Here is a 27072-nt window from a genome sequence, read left to right on the forward strand (position 1 = left end):
TTACTGCGTTCTTCCAGCATCATTTTTTAATTGGGAATTTATCATTTTGTTAATGTTTATAAGAACTGTTTTTATAGCAGAGAGAGATTAGCTATGCAACAGATAATCAAATATTTCCATAACACACTTTTTTAACATGTGAACTTATGAGCCATCAAACATCCTTGTGGGAGAGTACAGGCCACGCGGCAGGTTTGTGAGAAGCCCGTCACACCGTGTGCCCCACGGAGCCTTAAGACTTTAAGGGGTTCACTGCTCACTCTCTCCAAGCCTCCCCTCCGATGGCAGACCTCACTCAGTTCTCCAGGCTTCTCCGGAACCTTCCACTCCGCTCAAGCTGTGGCCCCGCCCCTGGCAGAGGTGAGGATTTGCCTGGCCCAGCAGGGTCTCAGTACTCTGCTTTGAAGGGATAATCCTTGTGGTTTTCAGCTCTGAAAAACAGAAAAACAATCAAAACAGAGAATGATTACTGTTTTTAAGAGAAACTTTTAAAACATAGTTATCCATTTTTAAACTCCCTAGTGTAGAGTGAATTAGTCTTATGTTTCACCTCGAAAGTGGCCCTTCTGGGGAGGACAGGATCCTGAGAAGAAGGTTTGGTTCACCTGGGTGCACATAAGAGACACCCCTGCAGCAAACAGCCCTGCCCTGGACATCGCTGCGCCCCCTTGGAAGGAGGAAAAGGAGCCGTATTTACATGGGGAAGGCGGACAAACGCAGATTCCTGTCCAGGCCGAGGAGGTCAGTCATATCCTGTTCTGATAATTCAAAGTCAAACACCTGGAACCAAAAGGAAACAGTCACAGGAGATTCAGGTCAGTGGGCCTTTGGTAGAGGGACCTGTGACCTGTGACAACCTGTGACACCAGGACCTTTCCCTGAACATGGGCCTCAGCCCCCAAAGGCAGGTGGGCTCTGCCCACCTCAGGCTGCGGGGGGACGGCAGCCTGCAAGTGTAAAGGGACATTCCAGGACAGAATCTTCCCACCCTCCACCCCCCCAGAAAAAAACCCCCCAAGAAACAGAAGACAAAACTATTTCTTCCACACCCACCATCTACGGAGTCTCTTGGGCCCAGGACCATTAACGCTTGCAGTGTCCCTGCGCAGGCTAACTGGTCTGTTCCCGCTAAGGCCATCCCCACTCAGTCCCCGAGGGCCACGCCCTCGCCACAGGAGGAACTGGCCACCGGGGAGAGGGGACCCTGAACCCAGCTGAGGAGCGGGGAGGGGGAGCGGGCAGGGGGGAGGAGCGGCGAGTCCACCTCAGAGGGGACAGAGCACGGGCCAGCCTCTGCCCACGGGGGTCCTGCACCCCGAAGTCTAGTAGAAATCAGAGACTCAGCGCCAACCAAAGTTGTGCCTGGAGGGAGAGCTGGGGCCCGGGGTACTCTGCGTGCAGGGGAGCGAGGGAACATCTCTGGAAGGGTCCAGAGACCTCTCGGCTGGGCAGCCTGGGCAGGGCATTACGGGGCGGCCCTGGGGGCGGGGGGCGGGCTTCCGGCTGCCCGCACCCCTGCAGCCCATCACCTCTGCGCTTCCCTTTCAACCTCGTTCACAGGACCCCAGGCGGCAACAAGGGCCTGTCTCGCTCCTGGGGCCTCATCCTGCCCCCTCCCCAGTGGCGGCGTCGAGGTGTCAGAGTCACAGAGGGCGAGGCTTCCGGCTCTGGTGGGCCCCCCACCCTCGTCCTGCTCGGCCCCAGAGCTGACACGGGACCCCAAACCCTCCAAAGGGACAGGAGGAGACACTTTCCTGGAAATTCTCAAGAATCCGCTTTGGGTTGACAGATTTGGGAATCACTATCACATTCCTCTGGATCTGAAACCGGATCAAAATCTGCAGGGGGAAAAAAAAAATCTAAATCAGCGGGGACTGCTGGAGGCAGAGCTCAGCGTTCTCCCTCCGGTGCCCGCGCTACTGTGCAGGGCAAGCGCCAAAGCCAGGGGACGGCAGGAGCTTCACTCCAAGCTCTTTCACTGCAAAGCCTTTTAGGAACCAAACCGGCGTTTTCAGAGCTGTTCCAGCGGGAGAAGCTCAGAGGACCCGCCTTAAGGAGAACTCACTAAGGCGGTCCAGCCCCCAAACCGGGACATCAGGGCAGGGACCAGCGCCCCGCCTACCTGGGCTGCAGACTTCCCGTGCTTCTGCGCGATAGTCTGGATCACGGGGTCCTCCAGCAGGGGCACCCCCTCACTAGGGAGAAGAGCACAGGGCAGGGGCTATGAGAGCAGCTGTCAGAAAAAACCAAGCCTTTCTCCAAACGGAGACCTGGATGTACTTTGTGTGGTCGTAACACCTGCTCAGCGTCATACGTGTAAGCAACTCAGAGGAGCGGTCAGAGAAGCCGCTGCTAAGGTTTCAGCGGAGACAGTGACAGGCTGCTTTTCAGGTGTGTTTGGTGCTTTTGCTCGAGAAGCGGGCGGCAGCGCCGGCACATACGAGGCAGCGAGTCCGCCAGGCTTTGGCCCCTCTGACCATTTAAAGACCCTCTGACCTCTTTACTCTTATTGGAAGACACCGAATCACTGATGAGCCTTGATACATAATTGTCGGTGACGGTAATTTCAGAAATACCTAGAAGAAGTTGAGATTGTGAAACGCTAGTGCACAGTGTGAAGATGGTGACCACGCTCTGTCCCTGAGCCTCTGTCCAGCAGGGGTCAGGGGTCAGGCCCTCGGCCGCTCGAGACCATCTACCAGGGAAGGTCACGTAAGCAGCTACTATGTTTCAAGCACCGCGCTAGAAACAGCCATCACAGTGGACGAAGGAGCCCTTTCATTTTGCCCTGAGCCTGGGTTCCAGCTGGCCCCCTTCCTGGCATCCCTCCCCCCGCCAAAGGTTCCACTGCCCCAAGCTCGGCTGCAGAGTCCGACCTGGCCTTCTAGGAACGCCCCTGCAACTACCAAGTTCAAATACACATGCCCCATCTCACATAGGAAACACACGGGTAATAACCAAGTAATTTCAGCCTCTCTGGGCCCTTAACACATCCCAGCCACCGAGACTCAGGAGTTAGATGTGGTCCTTGGAGCCTTGACATGTGGGAGAGAGCGAGAAGAAAATAAGGACAAGATAGTGTGACAAGGCTGTGGACCAACGTCAAACATCAGGAGGGCTTCCTGGAGGAGGCGATGCTGAATTGAGCCTTGCATTAGAAGTTGGAGTTAACCAGATTTCAGAAAAAAAGATAACGAGATTTCTAGGTAAAGAGAACACTGTAAACAAAGGCACGGAGATGAGAAGGTACATGTTTTGTCCAGGATCGCAAGGAATTTCAGATGATCCGTGCAAAGTGTTTGCAGGAAGAAATGATGCTAGGAATAGGCAGAGACCAGACCAGCAGGGACTCGCAGGCTGCGTCAAGAATTGAGGGACTTTTGTGAGTTCCCGTCGTGGCGCAGTGGTTAACGAATCCGACTAGGAACCATGAGGTTGTGGGTTCCCTCCCTGGCCTTGCTCAGTGGGTTAACGATCCAATCCGGCGTTGCCATGAGCTGTGGTGTAGGTCGCAGACGCAGCTTGGATCCCGCGTTGCTGTGGCTCAGGCGTAGGCTGGCAGCTACAGCTCTGATTAGACCCCTAGCCTGGGAACCCCCATATGCCGCGGGAGCGGCCCCAGAAAAGGCAAACAGACAAAAAAAAAACAAAGAGAATTGGGGGATGTTTAAGCAAGAAAGGGACACTATTGTACGGGGATGGCTCCTCGCTGAGACCGTGTGGACAGTGGTGGGAGCTGGGCAGGTCTGGTCTAGCTCTTGCTTCTACCGCCTGAGACTCCTTACTTCGCTAGGGCAGACGGAGCAGAGATCAGAGACAGATCCCGAGCTCTGCGGCAGAGAATCAGGGGGTCTTGCCGATGGATCGGCCCAGAGGGATCAGAAAGGGTGAATTCCAGGTTTTTGGTCTGAGGGGCCGAGTGGGTGGTGGCCCCGTGGCTGCCGTGGAGCAGAGGACACGGTGCAGGTTCTGGGAGATGACACGGGGCACTGGGATTCTGTGGGATGGAGGCGTCTGGGAGGCAGCCCGTTCAAGGCCCAGGAGTGCATCTGTACGGGTCAAGAGTCAGCAAGCTGGTCGCTCCCAGCTGGGGCGTCCCTCGACGTGGGCCCCTCCTGAGTCCACGTGCCCAGGGCGCTGATGGTCCCTCCTCTGGGGCCTGGGGTCACTTCACACCCTGCCCACGCCCTCTGCAAACCCTCTGCTAACTATCCCAGTTACACGGGAGGGTGCAGCTATTTCCGGCTGGGCCTCGATCTCGACCCCTGGCCCATTCCTACCTGGAGCCACCAAGGGGCCGGTAAGCAGTCACGGACACGTTTCTGGATTGGCAGAAACTGATCAGCTTCTTCTGCGTAAGGTATGGGTGGCATTCGATCTACAAAGGGGAAGACCAAGGTCACTGACCAACAGTCCATCTGAAGGGAGGCCCTGCCTTCCTGCCTTGCCTCTGCCATTGATGGGCTGGGGGGCCCCCCTGGAGTGTCTGCGCCTGTGAAGTAGAGGTGCTGCACTGTGGTCCCCGAGAGGCCAGCCCGCTGTGAACACCTGCATCAGGACCACTCGAGCATCAGCTGCTCCGGGGGGCCCTTCTTCATCACTTTGGGTAGGAACCACAGCCCTCCCACCCCCTGTGACACGTGGGTATCACTGGTGACATCTTACATATCTTGTACTTTCTGCTCCTGTCTATCTGCTGCAGCTAGGATGTAAGCGCCAGAGGCAGGGATTCAGGTCTGATTTTGTTTTGTTCACAGATGTCTCCTCAGCATCTAGAACAAGCTGGACATTCAGAAGGGGCTCAATAAATATCTTTTGAGGAAATGAGGGAAGCTGGGATTCACAGGGGACAGACACCTGTCCCTTGGCCCAGTGGACATTCTGAGAAGCTGGAGAGCAGACCCCTGCCCCCTCCGCACTGGGTCTTGTACGACCCAGGCCAGGAGTGGACCTGATAGATGCTCCCTTCCAGAGCATCAGAGACCACCAGGAACCCCCTCGAAAGGGAAGCCTCCGGCTCCCTGAAAACCTGGGGGGGGGGGGCGTCCCGGGGCGGGGGGTCCACAACCCTGTGTAGGAGACAGACCCTCCAGCTTCCAGAGCTGGACAGTGTTCTGTTTCTTGCTCCGGCTGCTGGTGTGTGAGCGCGCTTGCTGGTGGGAACGCGCAGGGCCTTGCCTTTCAAGACCCACGTGCTTCTCTGTGTCTGTTGCCCCTGATGAAAGGGCTTATTCAGAGAAAAGAGTAGGACCTGATGGTCTATTCTGTATTCCTTCGAGGACAGAATGGACACCGTGCTGTGTTCCCACGGGGGCGCCGCAGAGAGGACAGGTGACCCGCGGCCACACGAGGCTGTGAAGGAGTCTAATGGGCGCCATGCGGAGGGACAGGAGCCGGACACAACTGAGCATGCGGGGTACCGCGTGGCTCCCAGAAAGCTCTGAAGCGAGTTGATGCTGCGGCCATCAGAAGAGCCGCTGCCCTTTGTGGGGGTGGGGGGAGAACAGGAGAGGGCTTCTGGGGGGCTGGTCATGTTTGTTTCCTGACCCGGATGCTGGTCAGAGCTGAGCTCAGCTTATGGGGATGTTTCAAGCTCTCTTGTCACGGGTGCGCTTTTTTGTATGCACCTAACACTTTAAGCAAAGGTTTAACACAAAGTGCTGCAAAGCAATGCTCTTTCTGTGGGCGAAGCCAGCCAGCGCCGAGGGCACAATATCCCCTCCCACACACATCGTGTCTCTTGCACGTCTCAGCGGCACCCGTGAATCTGGGCTGAGGGCCCGTCATTTTCCCCGCCTTCCAGGTGGCCATCTGCACGGCCAGAGAGTGGAGGGGTCCCTGTGCTTTTCCAGGAAACCCACCCGCCTTCCAGCCGCATCCCTAAGGGGGGATCAGGGCCTCTGGGGCCCTGGCCACGTCTAACGCCCCTGGAGGTTTGCCTGCTGCTGCACGTGGGAAGCCAAGCCCACCCGGGGCCCTTCCCCGTCTCACCAGCCCCGCCTTTACAGGAGGTCCCCTGCCTCCTCGCCTTCTCCGGCTGACCCCTCCGCCAGCCACGACTCTGACAGCCACTGGGGGAAATGCCTACTTCATGCTCCACGCTTCCTCCCGGGGCCTCGTGGAAGAAACGGCTTTTCCGCCTCCACTGTCACAGCCTCTAAGCCGGTCCCCTGCTCACCTGGTTGGTCACTGGCTTGACCCTCAGGTTGGGTTTATTCAGGAGTCTCTCCAGCTGCTCGTGGTTGAAGTTGGACACCCCGATGGCTCTCACCAGGCCTTCGATGACCAGGTCCTCCATGGCCTAAAGGGAAGACAGACCCTCGGGGCGTCTGGGCCCGTCAGCCCCGCTGATCGTCCGCACGGCATGTGAAACCCTGGCCGCTGTGTGACAATATTTCCCTGACGCTTCATCAGCGCCGCTGCACTCGGGCCTGCTCCCAGCGCATCACTACATAGCTGGGGTCTTGGGCACACTGGGTGACCCCACCCAGCCGCAGTCTCCTCACCTGCAAACTGGGGACAACCGTGTCCACACCACAGGGTTGTCTTAGGGTTATGCCAACAAGTGCACACAAGTGCCTGGCTAAGGGCTGGCATCCGCAAACCCAGCGCAGTGCAGACACTGTTATTCCCGCTACTGCGAATTCTTCTGGTCTGCCTGGCATCTGCGGGGGTGTCCGCCGCCACCTTCACCTGCCCCCTCCCCTGGCTTCTGCCTGGATTGCAGTCTTTTCAGCACCACGCTGTGTCCACAGCTCCTAGTCCACTGCCATTTAATACTTCCAGGAGCTCCAGGGCTGTTCACTGACCAGCCAGCCGGACAGGCCCTCAGCCTCAGAAAGAGCGAGGCCTGGTGCCAGGAGCGGTCAGCGATGAGTCCTGAGCGGCCACAGGCTGGTGACCAGAGGCTGTGTGCACCTGTGATCCCTGAAGTCCCCGGGACCCTCACTCAGCCACACAAACAGCCTTGAGGAGGGCAGGGCAGTGCACGGGATGGGCCCCACATTGGCCCTGAAGCCCAGACACCTCAGGGAAGCTCTGACTCACCCTTTAAGTGAAAGGGAGGAGAAGAGGGCCTGGCCCAACCCCTCCTGTCTCTTCCCCACAATCTCACACGAGGGGTTCCTGAACCCCATCTTCCTGAACTCAGCAAGTCCCAGCATGAACCTGCCACGTGCTCGCCTCCAACCCCCCACATGCCCCCCATGGGTGTGCAGGATCTCACCCACCTGCTCATGCTCACCAGGCTAGAAGCTGTAGAAGCTGTGTCACCAGGACCCACCCCCTGGCCCCACGCTCCTTTCAGACTGTCCTGCCCTGCCCTGCACCTCCCCACTCCCTCTGACTCCCAGGCTCCCCGTCTGCCTTGGCCTGGTCACTCTTCCTCTGGACTCTGGCTCAAGGCGGGAACCCTTCCCCCAGCCTCACCCCAAATGTCCCCAGCTGCCAGAGCTGCTGTTCTGAGCCGCTCACAGAGTGAAAGGGACCCACGCCACAGCAGCAGTGGCTGTCACCAGCGGGTGGAGAAGCGGGCCTTCAAATTGTCCTCCTTATACTTTTTGTAAGGTCTATACTTTTTATACTTTTTTTGTTGTTGTTGTCTCTTTTTTTTAGGGCCACACCCGTGGCATATGGAGGTTCCCAGGTCAGGGGTAAAATCTGAGCCACAGCCGCTGGCCTACACCACAGCCACAGCCACGCCAGACCTGAGCCGCATCTGCGACCTACACCACAGCTCACGGGAACGCCAGATCCCCAACCCACCGAGCAAGGCCAGGGATCAAACCCGCAACCTCATCATTCCTAAGTCGGATTTGTTTCTGCTGTGCCACAATGGGAACTCCCAACTTTTCATATTTTCTATAATGTCCGTCCCCAGGCCGCAGGCAGCCCCAGGCCGCGTGGCTTCCCATCCAGAGACCGTCGGCAGGATGGAGGGGCGGGGAGAGGCCCAGCTCACCTCCCACGTGTCCAGGAAATCCGTGTTGCTGGCGACGATCATGCCACTGCGGTCCACAGGCAAGTCCACCTCCCCCGGCTGTGAGAACCAGAAGAAAAGGAGCTCACCGTGACCAGTGGAGGGCAGCGGAGGGAGGCCAGGGAGGGACACTGGGCCAGGGGTCAGGAAGCCTGGATGTGACTCCCATGGCGGCTGCCCTTCTCCAGCCTCCACCTCTGCAAGACCGAGGGCTGGGGTCTCTTAAGAGGCATGGTGGGCAAAGCCCCCCCCAGCCTTGAGCTTCACTGCCCCCACCCCCCACGGGGTAGGAATGGAAGACCCTGAATCCCGGCCCATTGTCAGGACACCGTTTGGCAATTTCGGGCGCAGAATGGGGAAAGGGGGCCTGTCTTCCCTCCTGCGCCACCTGAGAGCTCAGCCCCCCAGGTCCAGCGTTAGCATCTCCCCTTCTTTGCTAAGAATCCCCGTCGTGGGGAGACATAAGGAAGAGAGAATCAGTACAGGGCTGCCCGCGCAGAGCGAGGCCTTGGAAATGGTGAAACCTAAAGCCGGCACTCAGAGCCGTTGCAGCTGCTGATCTGGCCGCTGCCTCAAGCCACAGGGTGGCTGTGCTGGAGGTAAGTGGCCCCCACGTGCCCCGGCTCTTCCACCGCCCAGTGCGACGTGACCAGGGAGCAGGGGCTGCCCACGGGTGTCTCCCGGCTCCTGTGCGGTACCTTGAAGCCCATGGGCCAGTGTATGAGGTACAGGTCCAGGTACTGCAGCTTCAAGGCCTTCAGGCTCCTGGTGCAGGCCGACTTCACCAGGGACTTCTTATGGCAGGTGCACCAGAGCTACAGGGAGGGGACGGAAGCGGTGACACACATGCCCACAGCCTGGCTCATGTTAACACACCTCGCCTGATCCCACAAACCCAGGGTCTGGAGGGCACATGACATCCAAGACCCGATGGCAATAAAGACAACAGGGCAGGGGCGCTACGCTCAGACGGTTCCAGGACACCCCCGGGAGGGAACGGCAAGGCGGGGCCCCTTCTGCCTGATGCCCGCTGGAGGACCTGGACGACACTGGGAAGTACTTTACAGGAGGGCTGTCTGGTTCTTTGGGACCCAAAGCAAAACCAAACCCCCAAAATGCCCACAGGCAGAAAAGATTTGAGGAAAAAAAGTCAGAAGAATTTCTATCTTGTGTTTCCCACTTAAAGAGAATTCATATTAAAGGTTCTCTACCATCACTTGGGCTCATAAACATGCAGGTTAAACTGAGTACGTTTAGATATTTCCATCCATACCCTCTGCTAGGTAGAAAATTTGTAATTTCTTTTTGTCAGCATTGTTTCCCTCGGAAGCTAATCTGAAGGCTCCATCACAGCAAGAGAAAAAAAACCAAAAAACAAAAATAAGTAAAAGAAAGAGGATTGAAAGATACAAAAACAAACCACAGTGTATTAAAAAGAGAGAGAGGAAAACTGGAACTAAATGCATCACACTGTCAGCAACAGTACTCTCTCGATGGTATTTACATGATTTATTTTTTTTAAGTTATATTTCCGTGACTTCCAAATTTCGAGGATAGAGATGACACTTCCACGGCTGGCTCTGATCCACTCAGAGCCACCTGTCACCAACTTAGGGGCGAGCCTGCGAAAGACCCGTTACCGACACCCACATAATGATCAGGAGATCAGTCAAGTTCACCCCGAGGCCTCTTCCTGAGCAGCCCTCCAAGCTAGCTTTAGACAGCACGGATGAAGCACCGAGAGTAACTCAGAGTGACCCAGAAGAGCAAATCCACTACTGAAGCAACCGTACATCCTGCCAATTATGGAAACGGAGGCCGGGAAATCACTCAGGACACGTCAGATCCCCAGTCTCATCTTTTTGTCTTTTTACGGCCCCACCCACAGCACATGGAAAGTCTTCAGCTAGGGGTCTAGCCGGAGTTGCAGCTGCTGGCCTACACCACAGCCATAGCCACACCGGATCCAAGTCACATCTTCGACCTGTGCCTTCGATCACGCCCCTGGGTGATCCTTAACCCACTGATAGAGGCCAGGGATTGAACCCGTATCCTCACAGAAGCTATGCTGGGTTCTTAAGCCGCTGAGCCACAGTGGGAACTCCTGAAATATTTGTAAAAGCTCTGCATGTATTCTTGAAGCAGTACTCACGGACATCCCCATTCAAGCAGGGATGGAGTCACCCTCTGCTGGGAGGAGACGGAAAGCCCCCCACGTGCCGTGCCCACCCCCTCTCGGCCCAGCCCAGGGGGGCTCTGCGCCCTACCCTCTCGCAGGGGGTCCTACCTTGCTGACAATGAACAGGTCCTCCCGTCTCACCACGCCCTCGTCGATCTTGGCCTGGATCCCCACTCCGACCTCGTTCTCATTGTGGTACAAGTAGGCGCAGTCGAAGTGTCGATAGCCCGTGTCGATGGCCACTTTCACCGCCTCCGTCACCTCCCCCGGAGCGGCCTACAGAATGAATGAAGCAGAAGTAATCGGCCAACACTCGGGAGAGCCTGGCCCAGGCCTGCCCCTTTCACGCTAGAACAATGCAGCATCAGCAGTAGCTGCAAAAGGACGCTACTGCCTCGGTACATGAGTCCATCGTAAAATTAGGGAGTGTCGTTCGGAAAGAATTCACAGATTATCTACGATCAAATTCCTTTACTTATGTGGGGAAATGCTACATTTTCAGTCATTTTAGTGCCTGTAAATAACTGAGCTAGATGCTGTGCTTCCAGGCTGGACAAAGGAATAAATGGATTTAGGAGGAACAATGACCATGAATGAGATGCAAGGAGGTAATAGACGCACCCCCACCCCACAAAGCCCATCAGCCCAGAGGTAAAGCTAGACAGGTGCGCTCAAAGGTAATCCATCCCACGGAGCATCTGCCAGAACCCAAAGGAACAGAGTGTGGACGTGTGGGAAAGAAGGCTCCCTGAAACAGGGTTGCTCAAGCAGGCGAGGGGCCTGGAACTCAGGGAAGAGGCACAGGATGGGGCGCGGGATCACTGCACCCAGCGTTCCCAGAGGGCTTCGCAGCTCACAAGGCGCTTTCTCACGTGAACGTCACATGACCCCACAAGACGCACCAGTACAAGGATCTTCACGTAACAAGAACATGGTCAGAGTGGCTGAGCGCTAATGAACCCAGTGTCCATCTCGAGTTAGAAGGACCACGGAGAAATTACAAGGGAAGAGAAAATGAAAATAAGAATGAGTATCAACAATGGGTAGGGAAAATCGACAAGGCCAGAGGTTAGTTCTTTGAAACCCCTTAATAAAGGAGACAAACTTTTTTTTTTTGGGGGGTGCACACCCAAGGCATATGGAAGTTCCCCAGGCCAGGGAGGGAATCCTAGCTGCATTTGCGCCCTACAACACTGCAGCTGCAGAAACACCAGATCCTTAACCCAGTGCACCAGGCTGGGGATCAAACCTGCAACACCACAGAGACAACGCTGGATTTAACCTGATGCCAACCCACAGCAGGAATTCCCAAGGAGACAAACTTTTGACAAGACTGAGAAGACTGATTGTTTTAAATGACGTGAAAGAACATCCAATGCTTTCACTGACATGTGGAATCTGAAGAAAGGACAGACGGACGGAACTTCTTTGCAAAACAGATGCTGACTCACAGACATTGAAAAACTTATGGTCTCTGGAGGAGACAGTTTGGGGGGTGGGGGGATGTGCCTGGACTGTGGGATGGAAATCCTGTGAAATCAGATTGTTATGATCATTATACAACTACAGATGTGATCAATTCATTTGAGTAATAAAAAAAATGGAAGAAGGAAAAAATAAATAAGTAAATAAATGACATGAAAGAAAAGCAGTACATGTAGATTAAAAAAAAGAGAGAGAGATTTAACATCTAAGAACCTGGGAGTTCCCGTTGTGGCTCAGTGGGTTAAGGACCCGATGTTGTCTCTGTGAGGATGCTGGTTTGATCCCTGGTCTTGTTCAGTGGGTTAAGAATTTGGTGCTGTCACAAGCAGCTATGGCGTAGCCCAGCTGCAGCTCTGATCTGACCCCTAGGCTGGGAACTTCCATACGTCTCAGGTGCGGCTGTAAAAAGAAAGAAATAAAATAAAATATAAGAAACTATTATCAATGACTAGAAGCTGATAATTTGGAATGAAATGGAAAAATTCCTAGAAAAACTTAAGAAGTAAAGTTCTATAATTGAACTGAACTGTCCTGTAATTATTTTTAAAATGAAGCAATTAAATACAACACACACATAGCTGCAAAAAAATTACAGGTTAGAATTCACCCCACTTTATAACAAAATCCTTCCAACAAAAGAAAAAGAGGAAATAATTCCAATTCATTCTGCCAAACCGCGATGAATTAAACCACATTCCTGACCTCTACGAGTTGATAAGTGAATAGAAGAAATAATTTGAATAATATTTTAACGAGCAAGGGTTGATCATTCTAATTCCTACCCATCCAATAACTTCCTATGTGACTTCTTAAATGAGTATCTTTTTATCAAAACCTAAGGGGTTTTCTGCATTTTTTTTTAAAGCAAATAGGAAAGCCTTTTTAGTTAGTGCTGTGTCTAAAGTCCTGACAGCAATTAGAAAGTCCAAAGTAGAGAAAAAGGTCCAAAGTGCCTCCGCTATCAGGTTTTCACACCCAGAAGAAGGCAAAGTTTCAAAGTTTCTTTTCAAAATTAAGTTGGCGATGACAGCGTTTCCTTGTCTTTTTGAGACAGACATTTCTCCATCTCCCGGTTGTCTGCTGCTCTGATCTGTCAGGTAACTGCCAATCTTCCTGCCCAAATTCAAGCTGGACAACCTTTTCTTCTGGACTTTCCCAGACATTATTTCTGAATAATTATGATTGGGACTCAATATGAAATACCATAAGGACAACCCTCATTTTCAGAAAATCTGCTGCCTAAATATTCCATCTTTCAAACACAGCAAGAGCCCTCCCCCCCCGGGGGGGGGGGGCAGGTGCGGGCGACCAGCTGGTCCTGTGGAGGCTGCGGCAGGCGTCTCCTCCGAGGGGTCCAGGCGGGTGCCCCCACCCCAGGTGGCCCCGCAGGTGCCCCCCGCCCACGTCAGCGCGCGCCAAGGAAAGGCGCCGCCCCTCCCGGACGGCGAGGCTGCCTCACCTGCCAGGTGCCCAGGCCCAGGACAGGTATCTTCTCCATTGTTCAGATCAGGTCTGGGGCTGCCGCGCGACTCCAGAGGGACGCCACCTAAGGGGACAGCCAGTTTAGGGGGCGGCACCGTGGCGGACACAGGTGGCCTGATTGGCTGACTGGCGGAGGTAGCTGGTTAGTGGGCGGGGCACTCAGGCAGTGGCCACGCCCACGAGCGCAGAGGCCGCTGGTTGGGCGTCCGGGAGTGGTTGTGCGCACGCGCCGGCACCGGCGCGGGGCATCGGGACCTCGGCAGGAGCCGACCCACCGCCCGTCTTCTAGCAACTCTCCAGCGGCTCTCTGCTTCCGGACTTGAAGATGCCGGCTGCTGAGCAGGGATCCGGAGGTCCCCAGGGTCGTCTGGGCCAGGGCAGTCCCAGGGCAGCGGGAAGAGGACAGGATCTGGGGCCTTGTGTCCACCAATGAGTGCCTTGGAGGAGGGTAAGCCCCCGACAGTCCTGCTCCCATGGCGACACTCCTACTCCACCCTCCCAAGAGATAGGAGGGAAGGCCTGCTTCCTCCTCCACAAATTGATGTGTTGGGTCGGACCCCGAGAGTCTCACAGGCTCGTAGAAGAGTTTTTGGCCTTGGTTCTCCATTGGTGACTTGCCAAAATAAATACATGCAGGATGCGAGGTCCCCTGACACCCCCACCCCTAGAGCCCACAGGGACCTCACTGACTTGATGACCCTGCAAGGATGTGTTTTAATTTCTGTTTCCTGCCCGGCGCCGCAGTGCTGGCGCTGACCAGCAGAGGGCGGTTGTGCCCATTGTCGTCAACGGAGTAACTGGCTCTGGAAAGGACACCCAGGGTCATTCTGGGTGTCCCCCTGCCTCCTCTTATTATTAGCCTCCATCTCCACAGAATGAGCTGCTCGGAGGGTGGAAGGGGCCCCGAGATCCTTTTATTATTCATTCATCAATTGTGCTCTCAGCACTCACCCCGAGTTGGGGTCTTGTGAAGTCTGTGGGTGGGGCTGAAAGGCCCCACGTGGTCCCTGCCCCGCCCAGGAACTCAGAGACCCTACAGGGAGGTGGACCAAAGCAGAAAAGCAAATCCGTGCGCAAGAGGAGAGCACGTGCTCTAGGGAAATAAATTGGGAGCGGGAAAGAGGGCCAGGAGCTCCTGGTGACCAGAACGACCAGAGGCGCCAGCCCTGGGCACATCTGCCAGCGGCGTGGGGCCCAGAGGTGCAGAGGAGAATTTGGCCCGGGAAGGAGGTAGGACAAGAGCCGGCCTGGGTGACTAGAGCCCGCGCGCGTGGGGAGGAGGGAGGGGAGAGGGCAGGGTCAGATCCTCAGCCTGAAAGGAAGTACTAGCAAGTCTGTTGCCCTGTGACAGCATCATGCTAACTCAGTGGCTTTCAAGAACAAGCATTACAAGAATAAGCATCTCAGTTTCTGTGACCAGCCTCCAGGCTCTGCTCAGCTGGGAGCCTCTGCCCCTCGGTCTCCAGGGCACTGGGCCCTGCTCCCAAAGCCACCACCCCCCCTCCCGGTTGCCCACATGTTATTTGCAGGGTTCAGGTTGCCTGGAGGTCAGTTGCTGAGCCCTCTCTTGGTTCTTTGCAATGGTGGGCAGGGGGTACTCAGGACAGAGCAAGCAAGACAGGGTCACTGACTTTCTGTATGTCCTCTGAGGTGAGAGCCCATTACCTTTATCCTCTTCTGTTGGTTAGAAGCCAGTGTCTAAGTTGAACCCACCCTCTGGGGGAGGGATTACACGTGCCTGCGAACCCGGACACAGAGGGCCGCTTAGGGGAGCAAGATAAGGCCCTTGGGGGCCTGATTCTAAATGTGGGGGGTCCTTGGAGAGTTTCATGCGAGAGAAGGCGAGGAGCGAATTTCATTTCAGCCTCCCCAAGGGACAAACTAGGACACGAGGCCAAGAGGGGAGGTGTCTCTCAGGAGATCACGGCAGAACCGACGCCTGTTTTGAGCTGAATGCCAGCTACATTCCCATCCCTCCCTGGTTTGTAGCCTTCCACCTCTGAGTCTGTACATTGGTCACATGTGGCGTCACCCCTGGGGTCTCGTGGTCTTGACTGTTACAGGCCTAATGACGCCCGGAAGCAGAGGCTGGTGAGGTCCTCACTGTGCAGACCCCGCGTGTTGGGGGTGGGCAGCAGGCTGTGGGGCTTCAGGCTGGGGCCTTGCCCTCGAGTGGCCCGGGTCTCAATGGCCAGGAGTCGGGCTCCTCCCTCCCTCTGCCTCCACCAATCGGCTCCTCCCTGGCCGGTTGCACAACTGCTTTTCATATATTTGGGGGAAAATTCTTTATATATTGCTCTGACTTCACATAATGGCCATGAGTATTTTTTCACTTTCCTGCTGTTAACATACATTATTTCACTCGACCCCCCCCCCGCCCCCGGCCCTGGTCCACCCCTGCATGAAGACAGGTCACCCCTAAGCTGGATGCTACCTCTGTGTACCTGCTGAAATGTCACTGACACTCGGAAGGTCCTGGGCCTGCTGGAGAGAAGGGGGGCGCTTTCCCCCTCTGTGGCACAGCCGTGTGTCTTTGGAATTCCCGTCACCTCTCTGTTCCTGGGTTTGCTCCTGTGGAAACGGGGGTGCTACAAGGTCCAAACTCAGAGGCATCCTGCCAGGGCTGAGTGGTGCGAGGCACCAGGAGCACCGAGCCTGTGTCCAGCTCTGGAGAGGACGTGGCCGTTCTTAGATGCCCTGTGCTTCAAGCCTCACTTGCCCTGTGACCTCGGGTGAGGCTCTTACGCTTGTAAAGGCGCTTTCACGCTCTGTCTGGGGACAGTGTTCCTGTCCCGGGTGTGGCCAGAGTGGGGATCCCTGGGGATGAGGGCTCCAGGTTGACGCAGACATCTGAGAAGCTGCATGGCAGCAAGAGTACAGAGCACCTGCCGTGCACAGGCGCTTGCCAGGCACTTAGCTGAGCTCAGTGGACAGAGGAGACAAAACCCTTGCCCCCCCCAAGAGGGGCTTCCATTCAGGTCTGGAGTCCGCCAGTCCCCCTGGACGCCATGGCAGGTAGTGGACACATGTGAGGCTCTCCTGACCTCCCCTGGGGTGGGGGTCCCTCTGCCCTTGTTGTCAGGAGGACAGGCCCTGGGAACAACTGAAGAAGTGAGCAGGCAATGACAGAGGGCCCCCTCTCCACGGTGGTGACATTTGGGGCCTGAGGGAGGTGCTGGACAGAACCCTGGCTCCCTAAGGTCCTGCGGTTCCTGCTAGAGCACTGAGGCGGGGGAGGGGGGAGCTTCTCCTGCAGGAGGAAAGGAGTTGGGGGGCTGTGGTCCCAGGCCCCAGGGAGCAGAGGGGAGGCTGGGGGCTCAGAGCCACCTGAGAATCCATCCCCTTTGCAGCCCCGCCCTGCCTGCCCCCTCCCCAATCTGAGGGCCCACCCAGGACGGAGGGCTGCACCTCCGCCTCGGAGCCCAGCTGCCCGTGGAGAGCTGCTGTGTGCCGTGAGCAGAGCAGGCGCAGCCTTCCCTGCCCACCTGGCACTGAGGGTCCAGGGTGGGAGGGGTGGGCAGAGGGGTGGCCAGGCCTCCCTGGGAGGAGGTCAGGTGGTCAGAGCCTCCTGCGGTGGACCTTCTCTGTGGCCTCCGCCTGGCCGCCGAGTGGGGTGGGGGGATGGCCTCTGGGTGGCAGGGGGAAGCCGGAGCCCAGCCCCCACAGGGGCCAGTGGAAGGAAAAGCCAGGCTCCGACTCTGCTGCCCACCCTCCACCCCCAGCACCGTCTCCTCCTTCCCGGGCCCCGGGCTGGACCAGTGAGTGGCCCATGGGCTTGTCACCCTTCAAGCAGCTGATGGCTTAGGAGCAGCGCAGGCTGCGTGGCCCAGACCTGGAGCCCCAGGCCCACCTCCTCCTCCTTGCGTGGGAGGACCAGGAGCCCAGGGAGGCAGAGCCGAGCCTGGGGCGAGGAAGCACTTGCGACCGGGTGGAGAAGGAGGGTCCCTACTAGGCCACTCGGGGAGGAGCCCGCAGGGGCTGCTGTAGGGGAGGAGCAAAGACTGGCCTCGAACACCCATCGCCCGGCAGACTGCCTCTCCTGGGCCCTTGGGCGCAAGAGCTGACTCAGCTGCTGACTGCAGACCCCGGTCGCCCAGAGCTAGAGCCAAGGGCCCAGCCCATTCCTGGGCAGCTTCTGAGCTGGGGCTGCTTCCACAGCTACCCCCGGAGGGTTGGGCCCCTGCATCCTCGGCTGAATCCTCTGCTGCATTTCTGCCCTCCCGACCCAAGGAGCTGAGGCCACACCCAGCGCCTCCCCAGCACCAGAGCTATATTTAATGTTAACATTTTGTGCATTAAAATTCAGATTCAATAAAATATAACCTTGTAATGACTAAATTGTGCGGTTCAGAGGCATTAAGAGCCCCATATGCTGTGCACCCGGCACCCTGTCCACTTGCAGCCTCTCTTCCTCTCCCCAAAAGGAAGGCTGGTCCCCAAGGCAGCCGCTCCCTCCCCCTCCCAGCCCCGAGCCCTCGGCAGCGGCTCATGTGTCTTTTTCTGTGGCTTTACCTCGACTGGATTATTTCTATAAATGACACGATGTAATATGTGGCTTTTTGCGTCTGTTTCACATATTTTAAGTGGGGACTGATTAATTGTGCCTTTTTGCCTGTATTTAAAATAGCACTTTATGATTTAAAAAGGAAATCCCAGTGGAGGCGGAAGCCTCTACAGCAGACGTGTTCAGAATCCCGGGGTGGAAACCGCTGTTGTAGGTGTCGGAGGAGGCCAGGAGCCATAAGGCAAAGGGTGGCTCTGGTGTCCAACAAGGAAAACGCCACCAATGGAAAGACCACGCGCGGGGGGCGGGGAGGGGGGGAAGGGAGGGGGCGACCGGGCAGATAGCCTTGCTTGGGACGGTGCCACCTGCTGCCGGGGCACAGGCTCTGAAGTCAGACAGACGCAGTGACCAGGGAAGCCTCAGTTTGCGCCTCCGTGAAGTGGGGCAGCAGCGGCCTCCTCTGGTGACGTGAAGACGGGTTCAGTGAGACTGCGCCGGGGGTGCCTGCACCTGCCAGGACCTCAGCCGCTCCCCGCTCCATGATGAGGACCCTACACAGGGCCGCCAGGAGAGGGCGCCCTCCCTCGGGAGGCACATTCTAGGCCAAGGGCGCCCTGTGAACCAGTGCAGCTGTCCCTCGGGTGCGACCAGAGGTGCCCGAGGACGAAACCCCGGAAGAAAGCAGTGTGTGGGACGCTGCGCGGGACCTGTGCCTACTCCACTGCCCCCTGCCCTGTTGGCTGGTGCTTAATAAAAGTCTCAGTCTAGTAGTGTCTCTCCTCCAACTTGCTGCTTCACGACCGTCCTATTCTTGGCCCTTGTATTTCTGCACACATTTTGACATGAGCGCGGCAGCTCCCAGCCTCAGCCCCGAGCGGTGAGCGGTGAACACTGGCAGCTTCCGCACCGGAGCTCCCTCCCCGCCCGGGGGGACAAATTTTTTTTTTTTTTCAAAAGTTCTGTTTCTGTTTCATATACTTGATGATTTATTAGACTTTATATTTTAAATTTTACATAGAGGAAATGTACCTTTTAGTCATCTTAGGTTGTTTCCCAGGAATGCTCCTCTGCTCCATTCATCTCGCTCTAATCCCTATGACTTCCTCCCTTCTCTAACTCTGGGCTCCCTTGCCGCCTCTTTTTCTGGCTCACCAAGTCCTCTCCCAGGCAGCCCTGGCACCGGCAGGCAGCCCTGGCACCGGCGGGCACAGAGAGCCCGGGTGGTGGGAAGGCAAGCACAAGCCAGAGGAGACCCAGCTGCCTGGGCATTTTCTGCCCCACCTGGAGCCCAGGCTACTCTCGGATTCCACTTCACCTGAAACACTCTTGCTGTTGAGAATATATGTCATGTCACACGTGAGAAATGAGTGGTCTATGGCTTGACTTTCCGCTCACAGCCTGGGGCGCCCTGTGCTCTCTGGTCCAAGCTCCAACTCAGTTTTGCTGAGTTGCGCTGCCATGGTCACGCAGCCCTGCCCATTACCACTGCTGTCCTCGGAGAACTTCCCTCCTGTCTTCTGGGGCGGGTCCCTGCCACCTGTGCCACAGGCACCCCAGAGCACCACTCCTGCACGGCTCTGACCACTGCACGGCCAGCCCTTCATGCAGCCACAAGGCGCCCATCGAAGAGCCAGGGCCAGAGGCAGCTCCAAGTCCACAGACCATAGGACCCCGAGTCCCGGGAACGTTACATGCAGCCTGGCTCCGAAGTGGAGACCAACATGAGCTTTGCCCTTGAGTCCTCTGATGGCCAAGGACAGATGCCAAGCCCGACTCTGCAGCACCCCTGCAGCCCCTCCCAGGGCTCCCCAATCCTTAGCCACAAAAGGAACCAAGAAGCCCCTAAAGCTGCACCCTATTACAGGGCACCCTGAAGAGTGCAGGGCTGCTGCTGACCTTGCCACGCACCCTCCCACTCTTCTGGGGGTCGAGCTCCTCAGTCTCCCCAGTCCACAGCCTCAGCTCAGCTTCCAGCAGCACCTCCTTCCCAGCACTGCTGCCTGCGATGGCTGCACAGCCCCAAGCCCCCAGTCTCAGGGGCTGCAGGCACAGCTCCAGCAGGCAGGAGGCCTGGTGGACAAGAGCTAATGGACAAAAGCACCCTGGTAATCCGGGCGGTGGGGTGTCCCCTAGGTCCCCTCACTCAGACATCTCTGGGCGCAGACCCCTCCTGAGCAGGCACCACAGCCCTCGGAGCACACGGAGGGCACAGGCAGTGTCCTCCTTCCCTTGGGTGGATGACACACCACTTAAGCTCTCCCCACGCCAATGCTGCGGCTGAGAAGACTACCCAGATTGCACCTTCCCGCTCCCAACCTGCAGTGGCCCCGATCCTAGCTGGGCATCAGAGCCCTGTGATCTGGCCCAGAGGACCTCCGCCGTGGGTACCCCTCTCCCTCACTCAGCCCCCCAGAGCTCTCCTCACCCAGGGACCCTGCCAAGCCCTTGCCTCCTCCTCATGTGCCCCCATCCACAGGGACTCACCTCCAGGGTTGGGCTCAGGGGCCGCCTCTTGGGCTCCTGTGCACAGCATGGCCTTTGAGGTGACTTCTCAGTTTGACTGGGCTTGGTCACTGAGACCTGAGTGACCCCGAGCACTAGAGCCAAGTGGCTCATCTATAAAAGAGGGGGAATGCCCTGAGTGCCTGGGAGGGGCTCCCTAAGACCAGGAATCACCCCCACAGCCTTGAGTCCTCACTGTGGGGCCACCTCCTGGGGCCCCTCCAGCCCCTTACACCAGCCAGGACGCGGCTGGACCTCCAGCGTGTCCCAGGGTCCTGCCAGGGAAGCGGGGGGGCGCTGTGGAGGAGGGAGTGGGAGCTGCCAACTCGTGTCTTCTGCCACCTCCAGGTCCTCTACTCAGCCCTGCACTGAGCTGGCCCTGGGAGGGGTCTGGGGACCAGGACAGCAGGATGTGTGTGTGTGTGGGGGGGTGTTTTCCGTGACTTTCATGTCCCAGGGCTCCGGCCAGCCTGACTGAAGTGAGGTGGCCCGTGGGTCTCAGAGCCTGGACCGCTGGGGACATGCAGTAACGACAGAGTGGGAGCCGTTGGCACACTGAGCATGCGTGCAGTGAAGGGGGGGGTCCTGGGCCTGCACCATCTGTGGGCCCGAGTGTCAGCCCTTGGGTGGACTTGGATGTGAGGCCGGCTGCCTTGCACTGAGTCAGCACGTGGGAAAGAGGCTCCTGCTTCACCCACCCTTGCGTCAGGAGCCCAACCCATGTCCACACTGAGTGGGGCTGACATGTCCTGTGTTAAGGCCAGGAGAGTCAGGGATCAGCCCAGGGCCCAAGAGGTGAGCAGAGTCCAAAGGAGAAGGCAGGTTTCGGTACCCACAGGCCACAGCTCAACCCTCCTGGGGGCTCTGCTTTGAGAATGAGAACCCCTGATATCCTGGCTGGCCCGCTGCCCACCCCTCCCATGCAGGGCCCTTTGTCCGGGCATCCCCAGCCCACCCCACCCCCGCACAGGTGTGGGGACTCTGCCTCACGTTCTGCCCATCCATCTATACACTCAGTACACAGAGCACATCTTTGGAGTATATGAGCAGCTTAGCAGTGTTAACCTGTGGAATGGAGCAATGAGGTAGATGACATAATTAAAACATTTTGGATGTTGTTGAGATTATTTTTACAATACACATAACTTTTTTAAAAATAGTTCATACATTAAAGCAAAGAGAGAAAAGCATTTTAAATATTTCTTTCAGGAGTTCCCATCGTGGCTCAGTGGAAATGAATCTGACTAGCATCCATGAGGACACAGGTTTGATCCCTGGCCTCACTCAGTGGGTTAAGGATCCCACGTTCCCATGAGCTGTGGTGTAGGTTGCAGACGTGGCTTGGATCTGGCATTGCTGTGACTGTGGTGTAGGCCAATGCCACCCCTAGCTTGGGAACCTCTATATGCTGTGAGTATGGCCCTAAAAAGATTAAAAAAAAAAAAATCAAAAGGCCAAAAATGTAGGGCTGAATCTTGTTTTAGTAGATATCATTTTAGAATTACATTATTGCAGATTACTTATAATTTTTATTTACAAATTATAAATCAAGTAGGTTACTATTTAGAATGTGCTTTACCTGAAATTGGGAAATATTTGGTGACTCTGTAGAGACAGTTTTATTTATTTAGGAAATACACTTGAGGAAGAAAGTTACCTATTAGTTGAGAATATTCCTTCTAATACAGAGCTTCAATTTTGGTGACTGCACATAGACTTCATAGTTGGGGTATCCTGCCCTCTGGTGGTCATCTCCTAAAATGCAGACAAAGCTGTATTAAGGCCAACTCTCTGAAACTATTAAAATAACCCAGGTATGGGAATTACACTGGCAATTTGGAGATTTGAGAAACCTGAGAGTCGTTCTCAGTTGGCTTTTTCATTTTTGTAACACAATCATGTCTCGATTACACGTTCCCTTGACATTACTGACATAAAATTGAATTCCAGAATCTCTTGACTATTTGATTTAGTGAATTATCCAAAGCTATGGTAATTTTCTGTAAAATTTTTACATATATAGAATAATCTTAGATCTTTTAACTACTGAATAAGGGGTACTTTGCAAATTATCAGTCTAAAGTATACTTACCCTGTTTCCAACTGTTAGGTAAGTCCTTTATATACTATATTTTTTACTCCTTATAACTACCCAATACAACTTGTGAAGTATACAGTGTATTATTCCGATTTCATGGGGAAATAAAGTGGTATTAGGGGGCTGATAAAACTTAGGAGGTAGTACTCCCCAGGCCAGAAAAGCTGAGTTTTGTGCCATAATGTCCCTTCTTCTCTTAAAAACCCATAACGTTAATTAATTTTTAATTCACTTTATTTAATCAGAATATGTGGTAATGTTTTAACATACTAGTGTGTTTAAAGCAACACCTGTGTATCATATTTTTTCATTTGCTAATGCATGCCAGCCTCAAAGACCTAGGTTCTTCTGTAAAGTTTAAGAACGAGGCCCTATGATTTCAGAGCAGGTCTACAAAGAGGTTTTTCTTTTCTTTTTAACTTTATGGCTGCACCGGTGGCATATGGAAGTTCCTGGGCCAGGGACGGACTCTGAAGCACAGCTGTGGGCAACACAGGATCCTTTGACACACTGTGCCAGGCGGAGATCAAACCCCGATCTCCACAGTGACCCGAGCCACTGCGGTTGGATTCTTAACCCACGGCGCCACAGCAGGAACTCTGTTTTTTTTCATTTTTTTAACTAAAGAATTTAGAAGGAAAACTAGCACTCCCTGTCCCTTTTCAAGGTGGACAGCAAACAGATGCTTGGGGGCTAAGAAAAAGTACAACCTGAGGAAGGGTCACAAGGTACAGAATTAAGAGCATGATTTCAGGTAAGAATAATTAGCTTCAAACAGATTTTTCGTTGCTATAGAACTCCAGGCTAAACTTTTTCAGGGTCCTTTGCCTAAAACAGCTTCACTTAAAAAAATCCCTTGGGCATTCTTCATAGCAGGCAGGTCTAGGTCAGATCATTTCTGATTCAGCTGTCAGGCATCTACAGACAGGTCAGTAATGCCTATTTCTCCCCTGAATTTCTATATCTGCTTTATGCTGCTCCTGTGTATAACTCCACACATAGAAACAAGGGGACAACCCTCAATAACAAAGGATAGACAAATAGCCTATAAGAGATAAATACATAAAATCCATATATAATGGAGAAGGTTAGCTGCTTATAAAATAACCAGAATGTCTGGAAATGTGACTCATCATAGGATTTGGAGGCAAAACACAGACTCAGCTCATACGTGGGGCCAGCAGTACTGTGGCCTATGCAAAGAGTGTATTAAAATATTCATGTAACTCTTTAGATGTTAATGTAATAATAACAGCTATGACAAATATTTAAAACCTATTTGTTACAAGTATTAATTCAAGCAATTCTCACCCCAACCCACAGGAGATGGGTATTCTTGTTAACCACACACTCATGATGAATAAACTAAGACACAGATTAAGCTCACTAACTCCCACGATTTCAGTCTAGTAAGTGATGGAGCAGCAGTCATTCCCGGGCTGTAGGGTCAGCACGCAGAACCACCCGACCACACTGCCTCATTAAGATGGTCGACTCAGAGTTCGCGCTGTGGTGCACCAGCAGCTGCGGCTCAAATTCATTCCAACCCTGGCTCAGGAACTTCCATCTGCAACGGATGAGGCCGAAAAAGAAAAAGGAAAATATATATAATTGTTGTCACTGCTGGGCACAGGTTCTGATCCCTGGCTAGGGAACTTCCGGACGCCCCAGGCAAGGCCAAAAAAAGAATCCAAAGCTGGTAGAACTGAAAAGGGAAAGAAATGCACAGTCACGGAGATTTCAATATGCTGCTCAGTAACTGCACAGAACGAGTGCACGGATAATCAGTTAAGAACAGAAAAACCCTGGACCCAAACAAAGCAGGCTGCCCATTCTTTTCAGGAGCACTTGCATTCACCAAGAGCCCGTCTTCCAGGCCATAAAGTGAGTTTGGGTATCTTTTAAAGGACTGAAATCCCACAACATGTGCACGCCTCCTGGCCACGAAGCCTCTCCTCTCCCGGGCAGGAGGGCCGAATTCGGCAGGTGACAGGCAGCAAGCGTTTGCAAGTTTACCAACCTGCACCAAACAGGTCGGTAACCTCAGAGGGCGTGAGAGACCGTGGACGAGGAACGAACCGGCCTCGACTCCTGGCAGTGACCGCGCGGAGGAGGAGGGCTCATCCGTGGAGACTCGCCCCCAGGTCTCGGGCGTGGGTACATGGACGGAGGGCGGTTCGACTCCCCCACAATGAAAGTCCGGCCCCCTCCACGCTGCCCTTCCCGCCGCAAGAACCACGGCTCCCTCTCGGCGTCCTCCTCGAGTCCCACCCCTTCATCTGCCCGCTGCGCACGGGGGTCGGCCGACCCCTAACGGCCCGCAGGCGCGCCGCCGGGTCCCCAGGGCGGAAGTGGATTTCACGGGAGCCGTAAAGCGCAGCCTCTTCCGGTGGACGACAGCCGCGCACGACAGCCGCCCGGACCGTCCCTGCCGGCCGTCTGCCGTGAGCGTCTCCGCCGGTGTCGGTACTTCGTTTTTCTCCCCGAGCGTCGCCTTTTTCACCTTGGATCATGTTCAAGAAGTTCGATGAGAAAGAGAATGTGTCCAACTGCATCCAGTTGAAAACTTCCGTCATTAAGGGTATTAAGAACCAGCTGATAGAGCAGTTCCCAGGTATCGAGCCGTGGCTGAATCAAATCATGCCCAAGAAGGATCCGGTGAAAATAGTGCGGTGCCACGAGCACATAGAGATCCTCACGGTGAACGGAGAGTTACTGTTTTTCAGACAAAGAGAAGGGCCCTTTTATCCGACGCTGAGGCTGCTCCACAAATACCCCTTCATCCTGCCCCGCCAGCAGGTCGATAAGGGAGCCATCAAGTTCGTGCTCAGCGGGGCCAACATCATGTGTCCAGGCTTGACCTCTCCCGGGGCCAAGCTCTACCCCGCCGCCGCGGATACGGTGGTGGCGATCATGGCCGAAGGAAAGCAGCACGCCCTGTGTGTCGGAGTCATGAAGATGTCCGCGGAAGAAATCGAGAAGGTCAACAAGGGAATCGGGATTGAGAACATCCACTATTTAAATGACGGGCTGTGGCACATGAAGACGTACAAGTGAGCCTCGGGAGAAGTGCGCCTGCGCTCCACGTGGACCTCGTGCGGGCGCTGTGTTTGTGTCTGTGCGGTGGCGCGAAGACAGCACCTCGGGTTAGCAGTTCCACAGACGCTAAAGAAGAGGGCGGGAGTAAAGCTTTGGAACGAATCCTTGTGTCTGTGTCTGTGTCACGGTGTGTGTGTGTGTGTGCCTGTGTGAGTGTGTATGCCTCTGGGTTTCTGTGTGTGTGTTTACGGAGGGGTGACCAGTTGAGATGGACTGTCTTGTCTAAACAGCTATCCTTTCAAGCAGGTAAAGTATCGTAGAAAAACATTTCAACGTCAGGAGCGTGCACTTAGTTAAACAGACCTGAGTTGTGAGTGAAACGTTGAGAAGAAAATGAGTGGAGAGAGCCCCAAACGACTCTCTACGACCGTTTAAGGGATGAGTGCTAGAAACCAAACCAGTAAAGAGTGTACAGCAGGCATGACCGGTTGTCCACCCAACAAACACAGCCTGCTCCCGACTTGCCTGCAGAATTCTGTCCGCCCCTTTGCTTCATGACTGGAAAGTGCTGCTTGGTCCAGGCCTCTCAATGTGGTCTCTTTCTGATTCCTTTACAGCGGGGCAGGGGCCTAAGGCCAAGCAGGATCTTCTCTATTTAGGAACCCATGGAAAATGAGAAACCCATGGTTTTGAGTCATTTTTAGATGGATGTGTGACTTGTGTTACCAGGGGCTGCTAATAGAAAGATGCTTGGGGAGCAAGTCTCCCTACTTTATTATTATTATTATTATTATTATTATTATTGTCTTTTTAGGGCTGCTCCCTCAGCATATGGAGGTTCCCAGGCTAGGGGGTCTAATCAGAGCTGTAGCCACCAGCCTACACCACAGCTCACAACAACTCAGGATCCAAGCTGCGTCTGTGACCTACGTCACAGCTCATGGCAATGCAGGATTCTTGACCCCCTGAGCGAGGCCAGGGATCAGACCCAAAACCTCATTACAACAACAACAAAAGACAAAAGACAGGGAAAAAAAAAAAAAAAAAAAGGAGTTCCCGTCGTGGCTCAGTGGTTAACGAATCCGACTAGGAACCATGAGGTTGCGGGTTCGGTCCCTGCCCTTGCTCAGTGGGTTAACGATCCGGCGTTGCCGTGAGCTGTGGTGCAGGTTGCAGACGCGGCTCGGATCCCGCGTTGCTGTGGCTCTGGCGTAGGCCGGTGGCTACAGCTCCGATTCAACCCCTAGCCTGGGAACCTCCATATGCCGCGGGAGCGGCCCAAGAAATAGCAACAACAACAACAACAAAAGACAGAAAAAAAAAAAAAAAAAAAACCTCATGGTTCCTAGTTGGAGTTATCCACGGAGCCGAGCCACGATGGGAACTCCCAAGTCTCCCTACTTTAGATGGGCATTGGAGTGTATGATTTTGCTCTGGCCAAACACACCCACACACCCTCAATAAACACAAAGTCTGAACCGTGGTAAAATTGAAAATGGAAAGCAATAGTGCTCTTGATAGTTTATGAACGTACCATTAATCAACTATGCCGATTCTATATACTGGGGCCTCTTAAGCAATGTGACTAAATTCTATGAGACAATAAAATTGTCTTACTTCATTTTTACTGGCATTTTCTGAAATGTAAAGCTGGAAATAGCTCAGTTTTTATAGTCTGGCGTCACAGATGCCTAACTGAAAAAATATCTTATGTGGGGATAAAATAGTTCAGCCCAACGTTCATCAGTGACTTTCACATGAAGCTCATGAAGTTGCAGTGAAGTTCCTATGAATGTGAGATAAGT

At 54.6% G+C, this 27072-nt stretch overlaps 2 protein-coding genes across 12 annotated transcripts; one reads left to right on the forward strand and one right to left on the reverse strand.

Moving 5' to 3' along the window:
• Positions 1-24588, reverse strand: AKR1E2 (aldo-keto reductase family 1 member E2). 11 transcript variants are annotated; one of them, XR_014817181.1, is made up of 14 exons: positions 24308-24588; positions 21788-21885; positions 20113-20244; positions 15569-15695; positions 13102-13188; positions 10266-10433; positions 8677-8793; positions 7961-8038; positions 6179-6301; positions 4281-4378; positions 2123-2195; positions 1751-1838; positions 698-780; positions 5-431 (listed from the first exon to the last, which is right to left on the reverse strand). XR_014817181.1 is itself a non-coding variant. In XM_084978960.1 (13 exons), exons 4-13 carry the CDS (start codon positions 13138-13140, stop codon positions 389-391), a joined length of 906 nt encoding a protein of 301 aa, XP_084835086.1. In that variant the 5' UTR covers positions 13141-13188; positions 20113-20244; positions 21788-21885; positions 24308-24588; the 3' UTR covers positions 247-388. The 11 variants fall into 11 exon arrangements, 6 of the variants coding, with proteins under 6 accessions (NP_001038033.2, XP_084835086.1, XP_084835085.1 ...); XR_014817182.1 differs by lacking the exon at positions 15569-15695 and having other exon boundaries at positions 9252-10433; XR_014817183.1 differs by lacking the exon at positions 15569-15695 and having other exon boundaries at positions 551-780; positions 9252-10433.
• A 51-nt stretch (positions 24589-24639) lies between these two features.
• On the forward strand, positions 24640-25429 carry LOC100738684 (malignant T-cell-amplified sequence 1). Its single transcript, XM_003482845.4, has one exon. The coding sequence runs from the start codon at positions 24740-24742 to the stop codon at positions 25283-25285; it is 546 nt and encodes a 181-aa protein (XP_003482893.1). The 5' UTR covers positions 24640-24739; the 3' UTR covers positions 25286-25429.
• The last annotated feature ends 1643 nt before the right edge of the window (positions 25430-27072 follow it).

Source organism: Sus scrofa, chromosome 10, assembly GCF_054392235.1.
Source record: "Sus scrofa isolate SSC_HxYL_T2T_F1_AM1 chromosome 10, Sscrofa_HxYL_maternal_Yorkshire_Landrace_v2.0, whole genome shotgun sequence".
Lineage (NCBI taxonomy): Eukaryota > Metazoa > Chordata > Mammalia > Artiodactyla > Suidae > Sus > Sus scrofa.

Excerpts from the sequence above, each read along its gene's own strand:
- AKR1E2 (NM_001044568.3), bottom strand. The coding sequence starts at position 13,140 with ATGGAGAAGATACCTGTCCTGGGCCTGGGCACCTGGCAG. Across the intron at positions 10,434-13,101 it reads TGGGCCTGGGCACCTGGCAG|GCCGCTCCGGGGGAGGTGAC; the intron begins GTGAGGCAGCCT and ends TTCATTCTGTAG. Across the intron at positions 1,839-2,122 it reads ACGGGAAGTCTGCAGCCCAG|ATTTTGATCCGGTTTCAGAT; the intron begins GTAGGCGGGGCG and ends TTCCCCCTGCAG.
- LOC100738684 (XM_003482845.4), top strand. The coding sequence starts at position 24,740 with ATGTTCAAGAAGTTCGATGAGAAAGAGAATGTGTCCAACTGCATCCAG.